The following is a 24,846-nucleotide window of genomic DNA, read 5'->3' as shown; positions in this document are numbered from 1 at the left end:
GTAGCTCCTATTACTGCTTGTGTGACATCAGACTTGCAGCATGGTGCAGCTCCAGTTACTGCAGAAATCACCAGCAAACACAGTACTAAGTAGTTCCAGTTGCTGTTACTACTACTACTGGTGTTGTACAGTCAGTAACTGCAGATGTGTGGCATCAGTCCTATCATTGTAGGGCAACTTTAGTTACTGCAAGCCATACAATTCAAGCCATGGCAGTGCTGTGCAACTCATCACAAGCACACTAGTCTAGCCTTCCACCACAGTGCAGCTCCTGCTACTGCAGATACACAAGACCAGGTTTCCACCATGGAGCAGCTTCAGACACACAAGACCAACCTTCCATCAAAGTCCAGTTCCTGCCACTGCAGACACAAACAGATTTCCACCATGGAGCAGCTACTGTTACTGCACATATACAAAACCAGAATTCCACCATGGTGCAGCTCCTGATACTGCAGACACACAAAACTAGCCTTACATCATGGTGCAACTCCTGCTGCTGCACCGGCACAAAACTAGCCTTACATCATGGTGCAACTCCTGCTGCTGCACAGCCACAAAACTAGCCTTACATCACAGTGTGGCTCCTGTTACAGCAGACACACACACACAGTTAGACTTGTAGCATAATGCAGCCTGTTAGTGCAATCATACAAAAACAACCTTCAATTACAGGCACAAAACTAGCCTTACATCACAGTGTGGCTCCTGTTACAGCAGACACACACACAGTTAGACTTGTAGCATAATGCAGCCTGTTAGTGCAATCATACAAAACCAACCTTCAATTATGGTGCAGCCCTTGTTACTGCAGAGATACAAATCCAACCTTACATCATAATGTTGTTCATGCAGACACACACATTCACCACAGTGTATCCCCTGTTACTGTACACACAAACCAACCTTACAGCACCATGCAGCTCCTGTTTTACAGCATGTTACATTTGTTGTTACTGAGATCGCATGAAGACAGTCTTACAACATGGTGCTCCTCCCAATTATTGCAGCCTTTTGCTCAAATGTGCAGCACTGTGTAGCTTCTGCGAGACCAGCCTGTCAGAACTGTGTAGCAGTACCACCATAATTACTAAATAAGTGCAGCTCCAGTCTTTTACGAGATGTGCATCTTCTGGTACTGGAGATGTTTGACAACAGCTACATCACAATTCTGCAGCCACACAGAGCCACCTAGGTAGCATGGTATATCTCTCATTGCTCTGACATGTGGCATCACCCCCTTAGAACTGTGCAGCAATAATTACTAAAGAAATGTGAAACCAATCCTCCAGCAGTTGGCGGTGAGGACTAAAGCTCCAAATTGTTAATGCTGCTTCCTGTGGCAAGGGTGCAGTGTTTGAATCTTTCCACCTTCATTTATACACACACTCATATCATTGGACCACAAGAACCAGTATGACTCAGTCATAGTCCATGTGGGTGTTAAGTGACCGGAGACATACCTCCCTATATAGACACATATATCATGGAGCTCTCAGAATGTGTCCCAGGCTGTTATTAGCCTAGCACTGAGTAGCATTTTACCATCTGCAAGGATGATGCCACAATACGAACAAAAGATGACAGGCTAATAATTGGCTTAGCTTCTGTCAGCATGGAAGGAGACTGTCAACAGAAAAGGCTGCTTTGCTAAGGATGGTCTGCACCTCTCCCTTCTAGGCCTTCAAATATTAGCTGAAACGTCTTCCTCATAGTGCCTTTTTTAGGCAATACCAACCTGGAAATACTGCTGACATAGCAAATCAAAACCAAGAAAATCTAAAAGTATTACTGCTCAATGTTAGCAGTCTAAACAAAAAAACTCTATACCCTAGAAGACAAAACAAACAGAACCGCAAACTAGACAAACTGAAGAAATTAAGCTGGCTGTAACATAGTCCAAGCAAAAAGACCGATAAAAGTGAATAGTGGATAAATACACACAAACTGCATAAAGCGCATAAACCGCTTTTCGTATTCCACACTGTATTCACTTTTCTCAGTCTTTTTGCTTGGACTACGTTATAGCCAGCTTCATTTCTACACCCTAGAAGCTAAAGAATACCTAGAGAATATGGATATCTGTTCGGTCACTGAGACCTGGTTTAAAGCCTTGGGAAGCACACTGACAGTACAAGGTTATAATGCCTTCCACACATTTAGACAAGGTACTACACAGACAGGGTCTAAAGATGGAGGTGTTTATTTACACCAAAAATAAATCTACCTCAAGGCTGGTCAAACAGGATAATGCACTTGAGCTTCTCCATATTCAAATCACAATAGGCAAACTCCAATACCACTTCCTTGCAAGCTATAGGCCCCCCTCTATGACCCATGCAACCCATACCATGTATTTAAACTTACTGAAACACTCACCATCCAACCCAATACCATATTCATGGGCAACTTTAATTACCCCACTATTAACTGCTAATACTATATGACACTAAACATACAGGCAAAGAGATTCCTGGATGTTATAAACACAAACTCCCTGATCCAGAACACCAACTAGGGGTGCAACCATAATGGATCTGATCTTCACTAATAAGGGAGAGTGCTGCATACCCACTAGTGTAATGTCTTCTCTGGTAAAGTCAGATCATGACACAAAATGGTCTCCTTTGAAGTAAAAATAAAACCTGGAACCCCAGCTAAACCTGGAATATTCAGGAATACTCTAAGGCTATCTTCCTGCTATCAAGTGATAACCTGCACAGATTTCAATCCCCATAAACCCAGAGAATACTGCTGACTATGCAGAGCTGTTCAGAGAACCCCTATACAATCATGTTAATAGCTGCACAGAGGCAGCTGTACCCACAAGTACTAAACTAATTAAAAAACAAGCCACTCTAGTAAAATCACAAAATCAATAGACTGTATAACAGAAGGAAGAAAATCATGGCAAAAATTAGGAGGTGCAGCACTCAAGCAGGATAAAAGAACTCAAACTAAACAACTCAGACCAGAAATAAAGTGTACCACAGCCAAATAGGAGGTAAATTAGGCCTTCCAGGCCAAAGACAACCACAAGGCATTATTTAGCTATGTCTGGAACCTCAAAGGCAATACACAACTGTGTGGAGAGCACATTGTAAATGGATGAAGTTATACTGAGCCACTGGCCAACAAATTCAGCTCCAACTTTACCCCTCAATCTTCCCTCAGGAAATACAATCAAATATAACTCCTCCTGCTATCACTAGGGAACAGGTCCTTAATGCTCAAGGCCAAGAACACTGCATCACTGGGCCCAGACAACATCCCAGGATGTCTTCTAAATAGCATGAAACATGACTTATCAGGCTCTCTGGAATTGCTATTTAACTGTAGCCTCCAAACAGTCTTCATGCCTCATGAACGGAAAACAGCAACAGTCATCCCTCTGCACAAAGGTGGGCTATGTGCAGACCCTGGAAACTACAGACCCATAAGTCTCCATGGTTTTGCATACAAAACTAGTGAAAGAATTATCATGGAAATGATAAGTAATGACAAAGTAAACTTCCACACACTGGACCCAACGCAGTTTGGTTTCATCAAGGCCAGTTCATGCCTACTCAACCTGCAGGACTTCTTTGAGAAGGACACGAAAGCAATGGATGAGGGCAAAATGGTTCACACCGAGTACCTTGACCTGGCCAAGGCATTTGATACAATACCCCACTTGGGCATTGTTAAACTCAAGAGATTAGGTACAAACCCAAATGTCACCCGGTGGAAGGCCAATTGGCTCACAGACATGACTCGGGAAGCTTGTAGAGGTGGACTCCCAAATTCTAAGAGGCCAGTCACAAGTGGAGTCCTGCAGGGATCGGTCCTTGAACTGCTCCTTTTTTGGCACTTACTTCTCTGAAGTCAAGGCCAATGTCAATGGTCTCTGGCAGTCTAAATTTACAGATCATTGCAAATTAGGAGCTGTTACTGAATCCCACACTAACATAAATGTTCTCCAGGAAGGGCTGACAAACAATTGGTGTCAGGGCCATAGACTAAAAGTAAATGCCAAGAAATGCATAATAGTATTCTTTGGGAAGTCATCTACCCCTGGTAACTATCATATTGACAATACACCCCTTAGAGTTGGCCCGGTAGTCAGGGACTTTGGGACATACAGACAATAATATAGTCCTTGATCATCACGTGTCTTGCGCAACTTATAAACAAAGTTATGGCATCTACGTCCAAAGAAGTCATTGCTACACTGTTAAAAAACAAAACAATGGATCAGGCAACTGGACGCTTTACTGAACTGAAGCTAGTTTATTATGACAATATGTGAGAGCTTTTGTTTAAACACTCTATGCCTGACATACAGGACATTGTCAGACCCCACTCTGATGAGCCTCCTGTGTATCCACAAAACAGCACCAAAATTACTTATTCTAAAGATTTAAACCTTGCCCTTGACATAAATAGGTACTGCTGGAGAAACAGGTATGTATCCCAGAGACTACCCTGTTCTCTGGAACAGGCTCTCCATCCATGTAAAGCAGAGTTCCTCCATAACCCAATACTAGTGTAACTTGGACAACTGGATGGGGAACAGGAACTTCATCCCTGGATTGGCACCTATGTCTCTAATGGACACAGGCAACCTGTAAGTGATTCATCTCCTGGGGGCCTTGCTTGCAAATGTTTAATCTGCCAACCCCTGCTTACACTTATCAAGGGTACCAGAACTTGTCAAAGATCTGGGATGCATGGTTATGCTTAAAAAGGTCCTTGCGGTTGACAGCCTAGTCATCATCATCTTCCGGCTGTTCCATTAGGGGTCGCCACAGCGGATCATCTGTTTCCATTTCTTCCTGTCCTCTGCAACTTGTCCTGTCACACCAACCACCTGCATGTCCTCTCTCACCACATCCATAAACCTTATCTTAGGCCTTCCTCTATTCCTGTTACCTGGTAGCTTCATCTTCACATCTTTTTCCCAATATACTCAGCATCCCTCCTCAGCACATGTCCAAACCAATGTAATCTTGCCTCTTTGGCTTTGTCTCCAAACCTTCCAACCTGGGCTGAGCCTCAAATATACTTATTCCTAATCCTGTCCACCCTCGTCACACCCAGTGCAAATCTTAACATCTTTAACTCTGCCACATCCAGCTCTAACTCCTGCCTTTTTGTCATTGCCACTGTATCCAACCCATATAACATAGCTGATCTCATTAACTTCTTGTAGACCTTCCCTTTCACTCTTACTGGTACTTGTCTGTCACAAATCACTCCCGACACTCTTCTCCACCCACTCCATCCTGCCTGTACTCTCTTCTTCACCTCTCTTCCACACTCCACACTCACCATTACTCTGAACTATTGATCCCAAGTACTTAAACTCATCCACCTTTGCCACCTCTACTCCTTGCATCCTTACCATTCCTCTATCCTCCCTCTCATTCACACACATATATTCTGTCGTAGTCCTGCTGACCTTCATTCCTCTTCTCTCTAGAGCATATCTCCATCTCTCCAGGGTCTCTTCCACCTGTTCCCTACTCTCACTACAGATCACAATGTTATCTGCAAACATCATAGTCCACAGGGACTCCTGTCTGATCTCGTCTGTCAACCTGTCCATCACCACTGCAAACAAGAACGGGCTCAGAGCAGATCCTTGATATAATCCCACCTCCACCTTAAACACATCCATCACTCCCACCGCAGAACTTACCGCTGTCACACTACCCTCGTACATATCCTGTGCCACTCTCTTCTCTGACACTCCCGACTTCCACATACAATACCACAACTCCTCTCTAGGCACCCTGTCATATGCTTTCTCTAAGTCTACAAAAAACACAATGCAACTCCTTCTGACCTTCTTTGTACTTCTCCATCAACACTCTCGGAGCAAACATCGCATCTATAGTGCTCTTTCCCGGCATGAAACCATACTGCTGATCACTAATCATCATGTCCCTTCTTAACCTAGCTTCCACTACTTTTTCCCATAACTTCATGTTGTGACTGGTCGACAGCCTAGTAAACACCTATAACCTGTAAGAGAAATACAGCTCCAGTCTTCCATTGCTTTGCAGCTCCAAATATTGCACAGTTGTAACAGTCCCCATTGAACTGAGCAGCTCCAACTTCCGCATTAATGTACCATCAGTCCTCCAAGTTCAGTATAAAAGGGATAAAGATGTGTTGCACCATACACACATTAAACCACTCAGCATCTATGTTCCAAATTCCAGCTTTGCTTCTTAAAAGGCACTGCATTCATTTATTTTTTTTCCTGATAAACTCAAATGGCGAGTAGTCAAGGCCTGAACTGTGGGCAATCCAGTTTTCTGCAGTTCCTCCAACAACACAAGTAACTTCAGCTCACTCAAGTAAATCAGATAAAAAAAAAAAAAGTTTTTCAAGCATATTGCCCCACCCAATTCATAACTTATTCTGAGCAAGTCTAAGTATTCTTAGGTAGCAGACAGACCAAAACATCATTACACTTCAATGAACAGAAAACTGCACATTACAAAGCTGAAGTAAACAAACATGCTACTTAAAAGTTAAGTGGAGAAATCCACTATTCCCAGCTGAATATACAGACGGTATCTTTGAAAGATTGTTAAAGACCTTGCAGAAATCCACAGTTCTACAAGACAGAGGTCAGCCTGCATTTAACCAAGTTGCCACTGCAGAATACATTTTACAGACACCTATCATATGGAGCCTGCTAGTTTTTAGTTTGTAGTTTTGAAAAGCATTTTTAAGGAACCAGTTGTATCTACCAATACTGGGATACCTCCAGTTCACTGCACAGTTTTGCATTATGTAATATGTAGACATCAGCAAAAGGTAAAGTAAAATGTCAGGTTGCAATTTTTAAAATATTTTCACAATGTGCAAACAAAGTCATTTTGCTTCCAAACAGCATAACAGATGCAAACTGCAACTGACATGCAGTAAGACAGCTTTGTATAAACAAAGATGCAGAAAATGAAGTACCACACCCATTTGTACTTCAGTTAGGGCATTTCCAGGCTAGAAGGCCATTAATGCCCGTGCTTGCCCATGTTTGAAATATTTGTATGTATGTACTCTACAACAAACTAAGTTCTACCCTACTTAAGGATACATGTAGATATATAATTAGAGATTATGTACAGTCATGTCTTCTACAATATGCGGTGTGCTTTTTTGTGCTATTAGAACTGCTGAAGTCCCAATAGCCACAAGATGTGACCATCCATTCTACCAAACCTCTAGAAACAAAAACAAACTAGCACAACTACACTTTGCCAGGATTAACATGAATTTGCAAAGGCTGGTATGTGAAAAAGGTATAATACAGAGGAAAAACACAAATCATCTGAAATCAGTTCTTACCAAACCATTACTACTGTGTATAAATTATTACATTTTATTAAAACATTATTGCTTAGTGTTACTGACATTCACCAGGGTAACACCTGACAGAATTGTAGAGCAAAAAGCAATATAAATGCATCAAATGGCGCTTACATTCATGAAATGGTGGGAATGTTCATAATCCATGTGTGCTCTGGAGAGTGAGTTGGTGTGTCCAGGATATAGGCCAGTCCCGCCATTCATAATTCCATTCACTCCATTATGAATTTTATGGTGGAGGTGAGGACATCCATTGCTAACAGTTCCATTTCCAATGAAGCTACCATGTATATTGCCATTGATACGACTAGTACCAGGCAAAGTAGTATATTCCATGACTTGACCATTAATGTCCACACTCTGATACAAGTAACCAGGAGGGTCATATTCTGTAAAAAGACAAAAAACATGCACACTTGCTGTTTAAACAAACACATGCAATATGAGTGTTGTACATCTAATGTGCTTTTAGTATGCATGTTACGTATAACCCACGTTCTGCTGTGGATAACTTACTGCACACCACATACAAACTACGGTGGCAACACAGTTCATATATCCATGACACCCAGTCCTGTTCCAGAGCAATGAACAACTAATACCAAGCATGCATCACCAAGTTACAAACTGACTTAAACCTCAACACTAGCCCACTATTAAGGATCCTGTCTCTGGCTCTGCTCAATCACTCCACCCCCCCACCAACATGCGCACACACATTTCATGCTGTCTCTCTCTGATAAGCATTACACCCGCACTACACACACAGCTTCTGCTATGTGTCTCCTCCCTCAAAAGCCCTGGATTTCATCACCAAGCACATCTTAAATCTGATTTTTACTTTCGTTCTTGGCTTGGCTCTTCATGACAAACCTAAAAAACTTCCAGTAATACTCTACTCTTCATATTCTGAAAAGATAACTTGCATATGAGGCCTTTGCATAGCTTGTGTTTATGCAGACGATCACTCACTTTATAAAACAAAGTACATTTTGACCCATAAAACCCATAGTGGATAGTTCAGGACTTACTCTGCAGAATATGTTGCTGTCGATTCTTCCAGAGACACATTGCGATGAACACAATCACAATGAGCACCATGACTCCAAGGACACATCCCACAATGAGGTACAACATGTCACTACCAGTACGGCTGACTGTAGTGCTCCCTCCCCCACTGCTCTCTGGTGGTTCTGAGTTAGGTACTATGCTGGGGTCTTTGCTTAAGACAGGAGGGTAGGCATCGGCACCAGGTGGGCGTTTAGCTAGAAGATAAAAAGAGAATTCAGCACTCTGGAAAAAAAAACACGTTCCATCACATTAAGGAAAACTGGGGGGGAGGAAGGCACTAGCATGCTGTACTACAACATTTGTCTAATTGGAAGAGAAGGCAATTACACTCTGATACAAAATGCAATTCTGTTCTGATGGACGCAAGTGCAATCATAGAAGAGACATTTTATAAAAGTTATTTAAAAAAAAAAAAAAAAAATCACTAAAACATTTTGCTGCAGGAGGGCTGCACCGACCCCCAACACACACACACACACACACACGCATGCTAACTGCAAGATCACTCTACAGTGGGTTAAAAAGAAATCTGAGATACCACAATCTCAGTTTTAATTCAAATTACAAAATTCGCACATTAGTAATTGATGTTTCACATTCAAGCCTGGCAACCTACATAATATGACCCCGAAAAAGAACTTAACATTGTAATTTCTTCACTCACCTTATGCAGTCATGAATGCTTCTGTATGTTGCCTCTCCATCACCCACTTGATTTGTCTCTCTCTCTCACTATAAAATACTTCATCAGATAGAGTAGCAATTCTCACAACCTGCTGCCTATGTCCCCTCATCCCCACATTAAAAAAAAAAAAAAAAAAAAAAACTCTCCCAGCAGAAGCTGATCACTGGAACCTGTTGCAAATATCCCTGCACCTCAGTTCTTACTGTTCAAGTTGAGGACTCCATATCACTCCAGCATGACTATGCATCCACATCATGTTTTCCTCTCACCTTCTCTTCTGATTTGTAGTGGGAAGCACTTCTGGTCAGTTTATCTTTAGACTTTCTAGCTCTCTTCCATTTTATTGGTAGCTCTACTCTAGACATTGTCTGGTGCTTTGATGGCTCTATCCTTACAGGATATCTAGAACAACATGCAGTGCTCAATATGTGGTCTGACCAAGTCCTGGTTAAAAATCACATTTCTGGTGTGTACTCCTACTGATGATGTACACTAATAAATTGTTCGCTACAGTTGAGGCCCACTCACTCTAATGCTGGTAGTCTAATCTAGGTGGGATAAACCTCCAGATCCTTTTCCTGCTCTCTCTTGCTATCAGTTCCACTTTACAGACATGACACCTTATACCTTTGCTGTTGCGGGCCAAGAGCAGCATTTGGCATCTGTCTTCAGTGAATCTCGACAGACATCTTTCTGCTCATCTCGCCAGCCTTTCCAAGTTCATCCTCAGATTCTCCCCATATCCAAAATCCTCTACTGCTATACCTAATTTTCTGTCAGCAATGAAAACGCCAATGCACTTATCTTTTCCCCTCACACATTTCTACTACCGTATTTCTTTCTAAATAAGACTTAACCAGAGAATAAGGCCTAGCATGGTTTTCCAGGGTGGTCATGATATAAGCCCTACCCCAAAAATAAGCCCTAGTTAAGATCAACAACATATGACGGACGTGTTGAATTATAAAATAATATTATTGACACCTGTTGACTGAGATTATCGTACTCTGCTCGCCATTTTCAGACCATTCGGACACCCAACTTCTCTTTGCAGAAAGTCATAAGATTCTTTCCCTGGGAGTCCTCCATGATTCTTACTGTAACCCTAATCATCACTCACACTTGACGGTTGAGGTCCTTGGCCCATAAACACTGGCAGGTGTACTTTGATAGGTCAAAGTACAGACAACATGCGTAAAGTGCACGCTCATGATAATGAGCAGCTGTGGGTGTGTCTTCTCTTCTTAACCGGTGCCATTTTGTGTTGTCACTCCGGTCTCATAAGTCTTCAATTAATCCTCCCCCCCCCAGACAAGATGAGTGCAAAAAGAAAGAGCTATTCCATTGAGTACAAGAAAGGAATCATGGAGGACTCCTGGAGAAAGAATCTGACAGCTTACTGCAAAGGGAAGAAGTTAGATCTCCAAATGGTCTGAAAATGGCGTGCAGTGTACGATAACCTCAGTCAACAGGCCGATGGAAATGCTAAGAAGTGCATGTGTGGATCAGGTCAGCAACCCTTATTTCCTGAGCTTGAAGAAATCATCTTTGAGTGGATTGCGAACAGGAGAGCAAAGGCTTTGGTTGTGCGCAGGGCTGATATTCATGCATTTGCCCTTGCAATGGCACTACAGTTAGAAATATCCCCAGAAGAATTCAAAGCATCACAACATTGGCTGGATGGCTTCCTTCAGCAATATGAACCGTCTCTAAGAAGATCAACAACACTGTTCAAGCTGGAAGATACTAAGTTATTAAATGTGCACTTGCTTTCAAGTCCTTTGTTGATGGCATTGACTTTTCTAAACACCAACTCTCCAACATGATTGCTATGGATGAAACTGCAGTGTTTATGGGCCAAGGATCTCAACAACAATTGCCTCGTCAATCTACATTCCCTCCACTGGTTACAAGAGTGCACATGTTACCTGTATTTTGGTAATTCATCTAGATGGAAAGAAAACCCCACCTCTAATCATTAGTAAGGGCAAGAAAGATAAGACTGAACGTGCTTCAGGCATTTACAGTCTTGAAACCAAAAAAGCCTGGTGCGCACAAGCAGTTATAAGGACGTGGGTCGATGTAATGCTGCCACTTGTTTAGCAAGGTGGCGAAAGAGGTCTGCTAGTCTGGGATTCAGCCAGCACTCACCGTGCTAAAGAAATTCCTTGCATGGAGAAGAATAGATCAAACAATGATTCCCACAGGAATGACTGCCTATCCCCAGACTCTTGATACTGCAATAAACAAGCCAGTCAAGGACCATTTGCACATGGAACTCAAGGACTACACTGAAAATAGAATGGCGAGAAATCAGCATGGAAACTTTGTAAAGCCTAGCTTGCAAGAGGATGTGACTTGGGTGAAAACTTTCACGAGATAAAATCACTGACAGCTGTGTTGCCAATGCACTACGAGCAGGCTACTTGTATAAGCAGTGCTCATTTAAGGAGAGCTCTATTGCTAGGCATGACAGATCGGGGCCAATGGTTCTACAGGAAATGGAGTTGCAAGAAATTCAGGCCGAATGACAATGTTCCAGAAGATGATGACATGACTGTATTTGAATAACTGGGAAAGCCAAGGTGCAGATATTCTGAAGTTGAAATGTTTGTTGCACTGTTTATGTACAATTCTCACACAACTGTCAACCCGTTATTAGAACTCTTGTTCAATAACAGAAAAGTACAAAATAAATGTCAATTTGTGTACATGAATAAATGTCGATTTGTGTACATGAATAAATGAATAAAGGTAGATTGTTGTACGGTGTGGGTAAATAAGACATCCCCTGATAATAATCCCTAATACGTATTTCGGCGGGGCAAAGAATACAAGACCCAGTCTTATTTTCAGGGAAATACGGAATGAGTGACTGAAAGATGATTACTGGGAAATTACTTCCTTGACATCAACTTCTCGTAAGGTACCAGTTACATACAAGTTAAAGCAACAGCTCTTTTTTTTTTTTTTTGTTTTGTTTGTGGACATGTCCCTTTGCCCCTCCACACTTCTGTAATTTATACATACTAACTCTATGGGGGAAGGGGGAAAACGGTAAAAAGTGTACAGTGGCTTCATACAACCACTAAATTTGAGCAGTTGTGATTCGGTAATTAAGTTCTGAGTAAGTGTAGACTTGAGTGACCGTTCTTTCTGTCCATGAACCTACACTGGTAGGTATTTTGGAAGATTGCAATCTTTTAGGAAAGCAACCAAGATTATCCCTAAGGATAGACTCTACAGCCTTTCCTGCCACCACTCTTAGGCTAAAAGGTCTGCAGTTACCTGGATTTTAACAACTGCTTCCTTTGCAAAGGCACTGCTGTTTTTTTCCCCTCATCAGTCTTTACACAGTGAAAATCTCCATCAAGGGACCAAAAACTACAATGGTTTGACTCCTAGGGACACCTGCAGACACAGCCTGCCTGAAGGCACCAAATTCCTATACATCACCCCCACCTCCATTTAGTGCCCCACCCCCCAACTCCACTTTCTTCCAGCAAGGCACCCTATCCATTCAAACCTGTTACTCTTTCCTCCTCTCTTCCCTTGTTTCCCTCCAGTCCTTGCTCAGTCTGGCCAAGTCTGTCCTTCTTTTGCATAATACACCTAAAAAGCCTTTATTCACTTCTCAATTCCTTCAGTAAGTCCCTTCTGTTGACCTGCACCTTTGCTGCCTTAATTTCTTCTCAACCTAATTCTCTTTCGCTCTGTGCCTGTTCCACATCCTCAGCCCCTATTCTTTCTCAGAAATCCTCTTTCAGCCTGAATTACTGGCATACACTCCTGTGCACTCTCAATAGCACTCTCATTTTCACTCTGCTGCTTCATCAAAGCTTTGTCCAAAGCCATGGCTTCTCCCAAACGTACCCAGTCTCACGACCTGATAGCTTCTCAAAATGCACTAATCCCCTAACTTACTGCTGACTCTTTCACTTAGCTCAGCATCACATACCCTATATGAAAAACCACATCTTTGCTTGCCTTTGATTTCTTCCCCTTTATTCCAACTTTAAACAACAAAATGGAGAATTAGTGTTGCCAAACAGCACTTTGATCCCTTCTACCTTGGTTAGGACCACATTTACAAATCTGGCCTCTGTCAGCTAAACCCTCATGGTTCAAGCCCTCCATCACCTCCCATGCCCCTCTACATCCTGGAGTTTAGGATCTCCAGTCTTTTTCTAGTGTATAATCTTAGTGCCCTCCCTTCTTGTTCATTCCCGCTCCACTCTCCCACCTTCCTCTCCTGACATAATGGGGGGAGAGCCAATGCACTGCGTTTATTTACCATCACTGCCTCATTCTTCCTTTGCCATAACAAGCAAGGAAGCTTAACATCAGTTTTTGATCCCTGATGCTCCCTTGGCTCCCTCCATGACATGGTGTTCCTTCACCCCTCTAACCCCCCCCCTTTTGCCTTCCATTACCAGATCATCACTCTGACTCATCATCAGATGCCTTCCCTTACTGGAGCACCTCTTCACCTTCACCCCTCCCCTCTCCAGTATTTCTAAACAATCTATACCCTGGCACCCCCTTGTATCATTCCCTCCATTACTAGGACATGTTTCTGCAATGACACCTACACTCTGCTGGGTCAGCCTACAAGTCTGTCTATTACATTTGCAACCAGTTTGCATAATTACAAATGCAATAGTCGACTGGGAAGTGAAAAGCAAGTGAAAATGGAGGCTCCAAGGTAAGTTATGAAATCAGAATATTGTCTGATTCAAAGCGTACACACTGTATACAGTGGATATAAAAGGCTTACACACCCCTGTTAAAATGCCAGGTTTTTGTGATATAAAAAAAATGAGACTACAATAAATCATTTAAAAAATGTTCCCACCTCTAATGTGGCCTACAACCTGTACAATTCAATTAAAAAACAAATCTGTTAGGGGAAAAAATATAAAAAAAATAAAAAATGTACAATACACTGGTTGCATAAGTGTGCACAACCTTAAACTAATACTTTGTTGAAACACCTTTTCATTTAATTACACCATTCAGTCTTCTTGGGTAGGAGTCTATCAGTGTGGCAAATCTTGGCTTGGCAATATTTGCCCACTTTTTCTTGCAAAAGCACTCCAAATCTGTCAGTTTGCAAGGGCATTTCTTGTGCACAGTCCTCTTCAGGTCACCCCACAGATTTTCTATTGGATTTAGGTCTGGGCTCTGGCTGGGCCATTCCAAACCTTTAATTTTCTTCTCGTAAAGCCATTCTTTTGTTGATTTGGATGTATGCTTGGGGTCATTGTCATGTTGAAAGGTGAAATTCCTCTTCATCTTCAGCTTTCTAGCAGATGCCTGAAGGTTGTGGGCTAAAAGTGACTGGTATTTGGAACTGTTCATAATTCCCTCCACCTTGACTAAAGCCTCAGTTCCAGCTGAAGAAAAACAACCCCAAAGCATGACACTGCCAACACCACGCTTCACCATGGGGATGGTGTTCCTTTGGTGATGTGAAGTATTGTTTTGCACCAAATGTACCTTTTAACCTTGTTCTCATCAGACCATAACACACTTTCCCACATGCTTTTGGGAGACTTGATGTATTGTTTTGCAAATTTTAGCCAAGCCTGGATGCATTTCTGCGTAAGAAAAGGCTTTTGTCTTGCAACCCTACCCAATATAGTCCAGACATATGGAAAATATGGGAGATTGTCACATGTAGTACACAATCGGTATTTGCCAGAAATTCCCACAGCTCCTTCAGTGTTGCTGTAGGTCTCTTGGCAGCCTCCCTGACCAGTTTTCATCAATTTTGGAGGGACGTCCAGTTCTTTGCAATGTCACTGTTGTCCCATATTTTCTCCACTTTTTGATGACTGCCTTCACTTCACTGTGTTCCATGGTATATCCAATTCTGTGGAAATTTTTTGTACCTGTCTCCTGACTGATACCTTTCAGCAATGAGATCCCTTCGATGCCTTGTAAGCTTTCTGCGAACCATGGCTTTTGCCATAGCAAGTAACTGAGTAAATGTCAGGAAAATCCTACTAGGTTAGCTGAACTTTATTTGGGGTTAATCAGAGTCTCTTTAATTGATGGTAGGTGTGTACCCAAGAAGACTGAATGCTGTAATTAAATCAAAAGGTGCTTCAACATAGTATTAGTTTAAGGGTGTGCACATACAACAAAGTATTCGTTTAAGGGTCTGCACACTTATGTAACCAGCGTATTGTACGTTTTTTATTTTTTTATCCTAACAGATTCATTTTTCAATTGAACTGTACAGGTTATAGGTCACATTAAAGGTGGGAAAATTTTGAAATTATTTATTGTGGTTTCATTTTTTACATCATGAAAACCTGGCATTTTAACAGGGGTGTGTAAACTTTTTATATCCACTGTACTTAGGGATACCAAATAAGGCAGAGATTACGATGAAAAATCATACAGAACTAAAGCAAACCAGTAATATTTGTTAGAAAAGTTTCCATGGCATGCCCACTATCAAAACAGGTGACCAAACGATTCATTATTTTTAACTTCTGCACATTTTTTACATCTGTGAGTTTTTCACAAATAAGCTTAATGTGATATACACACCATGCCTTTGATCATCTCAAAGACTGCAAAACTTCAAAATAAATCTGACAAGACCATCTTCTTTTAATATCTACAGGTTTTGAGTAGTTGTCAGATTATATTAACAGAAAATGCGTTTAAATTCACACTTAAAGATGCCACACATGTGACTTATATGAAAACATTCCTATCCTGGGTCAACAAGAGGACATGTTCTAGTAACACAGTGGGGTAAAAGCAAACCATAGAATATAGTGCCATGCAGGTGCTTAAAGAGTGCCATGTTCTTCTACTGTCTTGGCCACACCAGTTAAATGCGCTCAGTAGACAAATAAATACAAATGCTACTGCCAAGTACAAACGCAAAAAACAATACTACAAAGTCTTTCAAAACTCCAGCATCATAACCAATAAGCATAAGGGAATTGTAGTGGGAGAAATTTCCAACATTTTGACAGCAAGTGTATCAGGAAAAAAATAAGTCTGAAGTATTCACCTTAACAAGATATCCAAGTAGCAAATTCTGAATGCAGAAGCAATAAAAGGCATGGGTAAGTCAACCATCAGGCTAATTAATGCCTGTATTAGATAAATGTTTTCCATAAGACTTCTCTTAGAGCAAAGGGAGGAGAGCTTGCATCCTCTGTAGCCAACAGAGGTGCCCAAAAGGATGCCATGAGGCTCACTTTCATGAGTCTTCGATCACAGCGAAAGCTCCTCAGGAAAGGCATTTGTGGATCCCCACACCTTTTGTGGAAGCCCGGTCTATGCAGACAACCAATGCCACTGCATTATAAACAGAAGTTCACCCAAATCCCATTTACTGTCTTCCACAAGTTAGAGAAAGCTCTGAAACTTAAAGTGCATCTTGGCAATCAACTGCATCTTTGCAAAGCAGCTTAATGTAGCAAGGGGCTACAACTCAAAGGATACTCTGTTACACTGAAAACTTCAAAACAAGTGCTCAATTTTTCTCTATCAAAAGTCCTTGCTGCAGTACTAGTATGTGGGAAGAAGGCATAGTAGTTGCAAGCTCTAAACAGTAGAATTTAACTACACATATTTATTAATTAGTTGAGATAGGACCTTTAATACCAATACATTAAATACAGATGTTTTATATATACATATTATACATACTACAGGTATCATACTTCATATATACATATCAAAATTCCTTCACATTACAATGTGTTCTCTCCAAAAGATTAATATAAGCAAGACAATAACTAAAAATCTAATACTATATCATATTTTCTTTTGGTTTATAAATGATTAAAAAATCTTTGTACTGCTGATATGCAAGTACTCAATTTTTTAAAGGTCAAAAAGCATCAATTATATGTTTATTTGACAAGGAAGATATTTAGATTTTCCAAAATTTAGAACCAAATTCTGGAATCTGGAATCTAACAGTGAATTATTTACATCTTAATTCTGATGAAGGCAAGAAAGGTCTGAATAACTTTACCATCTCACCCACCCACCCACAATGGGACTGAAAGATATGGTCTGCACTCGAAAGAATGTCATGTCAGGGTCAACATGCACTTATGGTTAGTATGCCTGCTTCTTCTGCTTTTGCCTTCAGCAATACCTTCTGGATCACAGACTCAATTAGGAATGCATAAAATAGGTCAGTTTCCCAGTCTTCGAACAATACATCCTGCATCCTTGTGACGTAGTTAAGTTTATCAGAAGGCAGTCACCAAGGAAGTAAAGAAATTTATTTTTGAATCATAAGGCCTTCTTTAGCTATGTTAGAAACCTGGGTGGAAACTCCCAGATATGCTCAGAATTAGTCCAAAATGATACAAAAATCACTGAACCCACAGACATTGCCAACATACTGGCAGACAGGTTCAGTGCAAATTTCTCCCCTCCCTCCCCCACAAAAGGAGAAAAGTACAGTTTTGTACCTACCATAAATGTAGATGTCCGATAGGTATGCATCTGCAGTCATAACATATGGGTTGTCCTGCCTCAGGCAGCCCTTCGGTCGGCCGGATTCCAAAGTCTGGGTCTGGCCTCGGCTGATGTTGCACTTTCCCCGACGTCAGAGCTTCTGGGGTATAAAGGCATCAGCCGACGCCATTTTCCTCAGTGTTTCTTGCCCCAGATGCCAGGTGCCCTCTAGGAAGGCTAAATTTGGATAAATGCTGAAAAGTTCCAAACAGTAGCAAAATATATATATATATATATATATATATATATATATATATATATATATAGATAGATATATACAAACAAACAAATACACCATAATAGATTCCCCCAGCTAGCTGAAAGAGGGGTAAGCACCCTAGGAATACCACAGAGGGGAAGGAGGGTGGGTAATCCTGACTGCAGATGCATACCTATCGGACATCTACATTTATGGTAGGTACAAAACTGTACTATGTCCTTCAAGGATGCATCTGCAGACATAACATATGGGTAGAATACCATAGCCAAACTGGGGGAGGAGGTACTAAGAGAAGGATGGTGTAGTTAGGATCCCCTGCAGAACTGCAGTTGCAAACCCTGCTCGGGATCTGGAGTATAAAGGTAGATTATAATGCTTGGCAAATGTATGCACGGAGCTCCAAGTAGCAGCTTCTAAAATGTCCTTGGTAGCCACCCCTCATAGGAAAGCTGTAGTGGTGGCTGTGGCCCTTGTGGAAGGAGGCCTGATATTTTCAGGAGCTGTCTTTCTATGAAAAGAGTAGCAAAAGCGAATGCAATTTCCTATCCATTTTGAAATTGTCTGTTTGGAAATTGCTCTTCCTTGCACCCCAGTTGCATATGCTACAAAAAGTTGGTCAGTTTTTCTGTTGGTTTTAGTTCTGTCCAGATGGTAGCATAGTTGTCTGTGTATATCCAAGGTGTGCAAAAGTTTTTCTCCTTTGTTCTGTGGGTTAGGGAAGAACGTAGGCAAATGAATAGCTTGGTTCAAGGATACCCTGGATACCACCTTTGGTATGAAAGTAGAATTGGTTCTCAGTGACACTCTATCCTGTTGGAAAATAAGAAAAGGCTGCACTGCCATTAATGCCTGTAACTCGGATACTCTTCTTGCTGAAGTGATTGCCAGAAGGAAAGCAGTTTTCCAAGATAAAAACTGTAGGTCTGCTGATGCTGCTGGTTCAAAAGGAGGTAGTGTCAATTTTTCCAGCACAAAATTGAGATCCCATGCAGGTAGAGGGGGTCTCCTTGGAGGTTTAACATTTTTGATCCCTCTCAAAAATTGTCTGAGAAGAGGGTGAGAGAAGATAGGAGGATCCATATTGTATTCTGCTGAAATTGCTGAAGCATGAATCTTAATTGAAGAATAAGACAGGCCATTGTGGAACAATTCTGCTAAGTATTCTAGGATGTGTGCTAGGTTAGCCACTGTGACATCTGTGCCCTTTGATGTGCTCCAAATGAGAAATCTCTTCCATTTAGCTGAGTATGTCTTTCTTGTGGAAGGTCTACGAGCCTCCAGGATAATGTCCTTGACCCTCTGAGATAAAACAGTTTGGTTTTAAGGAATTTTCCAGGCAGTTAGTTGCAATGTCTTCAAGTTTGGATGCAGGGTCTTGAAATTGTTCTGCGTTTGAAGAAGAGGCCATAGGGGTAGAGGCCATGAGTTTGCCTGAGACATGCTTCTCGGTAGCGGATACCAGTGTTGTCTTGGCCAGTCCGGAGCTATAAGTATCACCTTTGGCTGTTCCTCCCTGATCTTCAGTAGAACCTTGTACATCAATGGGAGAGGTGGAAAGGCATATACTGTTAGGGCATTCCAGCTGAAAGAGAGACAGTCCACCCTCCAGGCTTGTGGGTGGTATGTCCTTGAGCAGAATTTCTTCAGTTGGTGGTTGAGTGGGGAGGCGAACAGATCTATCGCTGGCATTCCCCATTTCTTTGTTATGAGTTTGAAGATGTCTGGATGCAGCATCCATTCGTGAGCATCCGTGGTAGTTCTGCTTAAGCTGTCTGCTAGTGAATTCTCTTTTCCTGGTGCAATTTGGCCTGCAGCTGGATATTGAGATTCAGGCATAGGTTCCACAGATTCATTGCCATCCGGCATAGAGGGTAGGAATGTGTGCCTCCCTGTTTGTTTGTGTACCACATGACCGTGGTGTTGTCTGTCCTTAATAACAGATGTCCTTGCTGGAGGAATGGTTTGAATGCCTCGATTGCATGCTTCACTGCCAGCATCTCCTTTTGGTTTATGTGCATGCTTAGCTGTCCTTGAGGCCATAGGCCTTGGATACATTTGTCCTCCATGTGTGCTCCCCATCCTAGGTCTGAGGCGTCCGTGGTGATGGTCTGCCTTGGTTTTGGTTTGTTGAAAGGCAATCCTCTGTTGGACTGGCAGGCCTGAGCCCACCACAGGAATTCCTTTTGAAGGCATGGAATGATTGGTATCATGGTTTCTAGACTGTGCCTGTGTTGAGACCATACATTCCTTAGGTACCATTGTAATTTCCTCATATGCAGCCTGGCATGTGGGATCAAGATTATGCAGGATGCCATGTAACCCAGGGCCTGCAAGACTTTTCTTGCAGTAAGCTGAGTTTGTCTTGTCAAAGTCATGAAGTAATCTGGAAGTTGATTTTGTTTTTCTTCTGTGAGAAAAGCCATCTGAGTGATTGTGTCCAGATCCGCACCCAAAAAGGTTATCCTTTGGGATGGCACTAGTCTTGACTTTTGGATGTTGACTGTGTATCCCAAGGCCTGTAACATAAGTATGACATAGGCCAAGTCCTTTAACAATTTTGTCTTGTTGTCTGCTTGTATTAGGCAGTCGTCCAGGTATGGGTAAATTTGAATTCCCTGAAGTCTGCAATGTGCAATTACTGATGCCAGGCATTTCGTGAATACTCTGGGTGCAGTAGATAAGCCAAAGGGCAATGCTGAGAATTGATAATGCTCTGATCCTGCAAGAAATCTGAGGTGTCTTCTGCAATCTGGTTGGATAGGGACGTGCAGGTATGCCTCCTTGAGATCTAGAGTCACCATCCAAGACTCCTTGCCCAACATGGGAAGAAGTTGCTGTAGGGTCAGCATTTTGAATTTTGGCACAATGAGATATGTGTTCAGTGCGGACAAGTTGAGAATAGGCCTCCATTGGTTTTCTTTTCTTGGTACAAGGAATAATCTGGAGTAAAATCCTTGGCCTTGTTCCACAGATGGTACCCTTTCTATCGCTTTCATCTGAAGTAAATTGTTGATTTGTCTTAAAGCCTCTGCCTTCTGGTTTGGTGGAAGGTTTGGCATTTCGCTCCTTTTTGGTAAAGTGTGGAAGTGAAACCTGTATCCTTTGTCTATTGTTTGCAATGGCCATGTGTCCTTTGTAATGCAATGCCAGTTTTTCGAGAATAAAGCCAGCTTTCCGCCCAAGGGAGCTTCCAGTTGATCCCTGGTAGGCGGAATCAGAGTCAAGTCATTGTGTCTGTCCTGTGGTAGTGGTTGTAGTTGCAGCTGTGGCACTACTCCTCTGGTTGGCAGGCTGCCACTGACGGACCCTGTAGGTACCCTTTGATTGACCTCTGCCTCTAGGGCGTCTATTCCTGCCCCTCTGTGCTCTGGAGGTGTCTGGAAAGGACCAATTCTTTGTAGGCCAGTTTCTGCTGAACCTCGGAGGTTGGACCTGCAGAAATTCCTTCACTGTTTGCACAGATTTTGCTTTTTCTTCCACCTTCTTTAGAATCTCCTGTGCAGGGGAGCCAAATAAATTTTGTTTCTCCATTGGAGCATCGAGGAGTTTAGCCTTGACATGGTCTGGCAAGGATTGCTCTTTTAGCCAGGCATGCCTACGAATTACTGCCCCAGTCATAGCTGATCTAAATGAAGCCTCCAGTGCATCATAGCCACATTTTAAGAAATGATTACTGACCTGCTGAGAATTATGTACCAAATCCTGAAGGGATTTACGGTCTAAAGGTTCAGGAGAAGAAAGCTTCTTATTCAGCTGATCTAACAAAAATTCTTGGTACTGTATCATATGGAATTGACAGTTTAATGCCCTGGCAGAAAGAGTAGCAGATGTATAAACCTTTTTACCCCATCTCTCTAATGCTCTAGACTCTCTTTCAGAGGGTAGGGGATTTTTGGCAGTAGCAGCTGCCACCCCTTTTGGGCCCTGAGAAATAGTTTCTGGGTCTGCAGCATGGGCTTTATACAGGTGGAAGTGAGAGTCCGGGACCCTGTAATATCTATCAGGTTTGGCAGGGGCCGGGGGAAGAGAATCAGGTGCAGTACTGACATCATTATACACATCATCAATTACAGTTAGAACAGGTGGTATGGCTAAGGGCCTATGCTGGGGCAAATGCAAAAAGGTCCTTAATCTTTTTCTAGAATCAGAGAAATCCTGACCCTGCCATTGAAAGTGCTCCCTCATGGAGTGTAAAGTCTCCCCAAAGGAAAATTCTTCAGGTGGGGAGGCCGACGGAATAGAATTTTCTGCATCTGAATCCTCATAAGGCGAGTAGGCCCCTTCCTGATGGTCTGACAAATCAGATCCATCCGTGGAGTAATCAGAGGAGAGAGGTTCAGAGGGATCAGTCCTGGGCCTTTTGTCTGGTGGAGGTTGGGAGGCCCTGTCTGGGTGAGGTTGGGAACCTCTAATTAAGGATATAAGGTCCTCAGCAAGACTGAGAATCTGAGAACTTGAGGAAGGCCTCTGTGAAGTAGATTGGGCAGGCAAAGCTTTTGAAAGTTTGGCAGCTTTAGCCCTGGAGAAGGCCTTAATAGACATAGAAGCTGGGGGCCTAGCTGCCCCACGTGCAGGGGTAGAAATGTCCAAAGGAATGGTGTCGGACAATTCTTGAGCACTAGCTTCGGTAGGGAGTTCTGAAGCCGACTCAGCCGGGGCCTCTCTGGCCTCGGTTGTCGTAGGTATGGTTTCGCTCATAGTAAGAACCGTGGACTCGGTTTCAGCCGAAACCGAGACACTCGCGGTAGGCCTAGCCGTGGTTTCAGCCGAAACCGCGGGCCGCGAGTGTCGGTCCTTTTCCTTGCGTTTTTTGGCCATATGCGTAGTCGGAGTCTCTGACGGCATTTTATAAGCAAAATCGGGTCCAAAAAATTCTTCTGCAAACTCCGACCGACGTCTAAGAGTCCGTCGGTTGAAGGAGGCACAGGCTAAACAAGCTGATACGTCGTGGTCTGGGCCTAAGCAAGGAAGGCAGTAAGAATGGAAATCCTTATGAGGTATTTGTTTCCCACAAGTTAAACAATTATTTACTTTGTCTGACATCGGCTGAGGCAAGAAAGAGTCCCCAACGGGGTACTTAGCTTTTTTCGAAGTCTTCGGTAGCTGAAATCTCTGGATCTGACCGACCGGCACTTGCGAACAGCTTCTGCTTCGGGCACCGCGTGGCAAGAAAGACTGGGAAAATGGCGTCGGCTGATGCCTTTATACCCCAGAAGCTCTGACGTCAGGGAAAGTGCGACATCAGCCGAGGCCAGACCCAGACTTTGGAATCCGGCCGACCGAAGGGCTGCCTGAGTCAGGACAACCCATATGTTATGACTGCAGATGCATCCTTGAAGGACATTATCTATTCCACCAGAGTCTAGCCTCCCAAACATCTCAGATGCCCAGGTGAGAGCTGCTCTCTCTAAAGCAAAAAACACAGCATCAATGGGACCGGACGGTGTCCCCGGCTGTGTGCTACACGAACTCAATGAGGAAATAAACCCACACATAAGGCTGCTGTTTAATCTTAGCCTTACTACAGGATACGTACCCAAAGAATGGCATACTGCAACTGTGGTCCCACTCCACAAAGGCGGTGCTTCTACGGACCCTGGAAATTACCGCCCCATAAGCTTGATGAGCCTTGTCTGCAAAGCTATGGAGAGGATCATAATGGAACTCATAAATAAAGACATTGGGGACCTACAGACACTGGATCCTACCCAATTTGGCTTTGTCAAGGGCAGATCCTGCCTCTTGAACTTGGTCGACTTTTCAAACAGTCACTAAAGCCATTGATGAGGGTAAGGCAGTTCACACAGCCTACCTTGACCTAGCAAAAGCGTTCGACACAATACCCCACTCGGGCATCATAGAAAAGCTCACCAGCTTAGATGTAAACCATATGTCACAAGATGGGTTGCAAACTGGCTCAAGGACAGAACACACAGGGTTAGAGTTGCTGGTGCCATGTCAGACTCTAAGCCGGTCACGAGCGGTGTCCCACAGGGCTCAGTCCTGGGCCCCCTCTTGTTCGGCATTTATTTTTCTGAAGTGCAGGAAACATAGGGGGATTGTGGCTGACAAAATTTGCAGATGACTGCAAACTGGGCACCATAATTGACACTCCATCAGACACAGACATCCTCCAGAGAGGTCTCATAGAAATTGATAACTGGTGCCAGAGCCATGGCCTTAAGCTAAATGCCAAAAAATGTATAGTCATACCCTTTGGGAAAAACAAGGTAACCCCTAATTACCACATAGGTGGTAATCCATTAAACACGGAAGAAGTTATCAGGGACCTGGGGACCCAAGTTGACAGTAACCTCTCTTTTGACAGTCACATTGCCAAAGTGGTTAGGAAGACCTTCTACATTGCCCACCTGATCATGAAGGGATTCACATCCAGATCAGGAGAGGTCATTGTAACCCTGTACTCTTCACTTATCAGACCAATGATAGAGTACAACGCCTCATTCGGAATGTACCTTACCAGACACCTGCAGCAGTTGGAAAGACCCCAAAAGTTCCTCACCAAAAGGATAAAGGGGCTCAAACATATGTCATACGCTGCCCGACTGAAGAAACTCCAGCTCTATTCAGTCGCATACCATCTGCTCAGAGGTGATCTGTGCCTGACATACAAGGCCATGTCCAACCCGGAATTAATGGACATGCTCCACCTCAAAAAATCCAAATCCACCAGAGCCACGAGAGCAAGAGACTTAAACCTCAACACGGATATAAATAGGACGTGCTGGAGGGACAGATTCATCACCCAGAGACTCCCTACACTATGGAACAGAATCCCAGTCCATGTGAGACAGAGCCCCTCACTGACTCTGTTCAAGAGAAATCTTGACGAGTGGATGGGAGATCGTAGGTTTACCCCAGGAATCATCTCTGTGTCACTGCTGGACAGAGGCACAGCAAACTAATGGGTATAGTATTCTCGTCCTAAGGGTTGGTGAAAGCCACACACACTCTGGCTAGGCTTATAAATGCTCTAGGGCAG

The 24,846-nt window shown here is 42.9% G+C and overlaps 1 protein-coding gene across 2 annotated transcripts in view; it reads right to left on the bottom strand.

Moving 5' to 3' along the window:
* Nucleotides 1-24,846, bottom strand: part of CDON (cell adhesion associated, oncogene regulated) — a 717,042-nt gene that overhangs the window by 79,716 nt on the left and 612,480 nt on the right. For both annotated transcript variants that reach the window (XM_044080828.1, XM_044080827.1), the window contains exons 16-17: nt 8,394-8,627; nt 7,477-7,751 (exon numbers count right to left, since the gene is read on the bottom strand). In XM_044080828.1, coding sequence (XP_043936763.1) covers nt 7,477-7,751; nt 8,394-8,627 — 509 coding nt within the window. The remainder of the gene's footprint in view (nt 1-7,476; nt 7,752-8,393; nt 8,628-24,846) is intronic.

This window comes from Protopterus annectens, chromosome 8.part0, assembly GCF_019279795.1.
Source record: "Protopterus annectens isolate FY-2018-M chromosome 8.part0, PAN1.0, whole genome shotgun sequence".
NCBI lineage: Eukaryota > Metazoa > Chordata > Ceratodontiformes > Protopteridae > Protopterus > Protopterus annectens.
The sequence above is the reverse complement of the archived record's forward strand: the minus strand, read 5'-3'. Positions and strand labels throughout refer to the sequence as shown.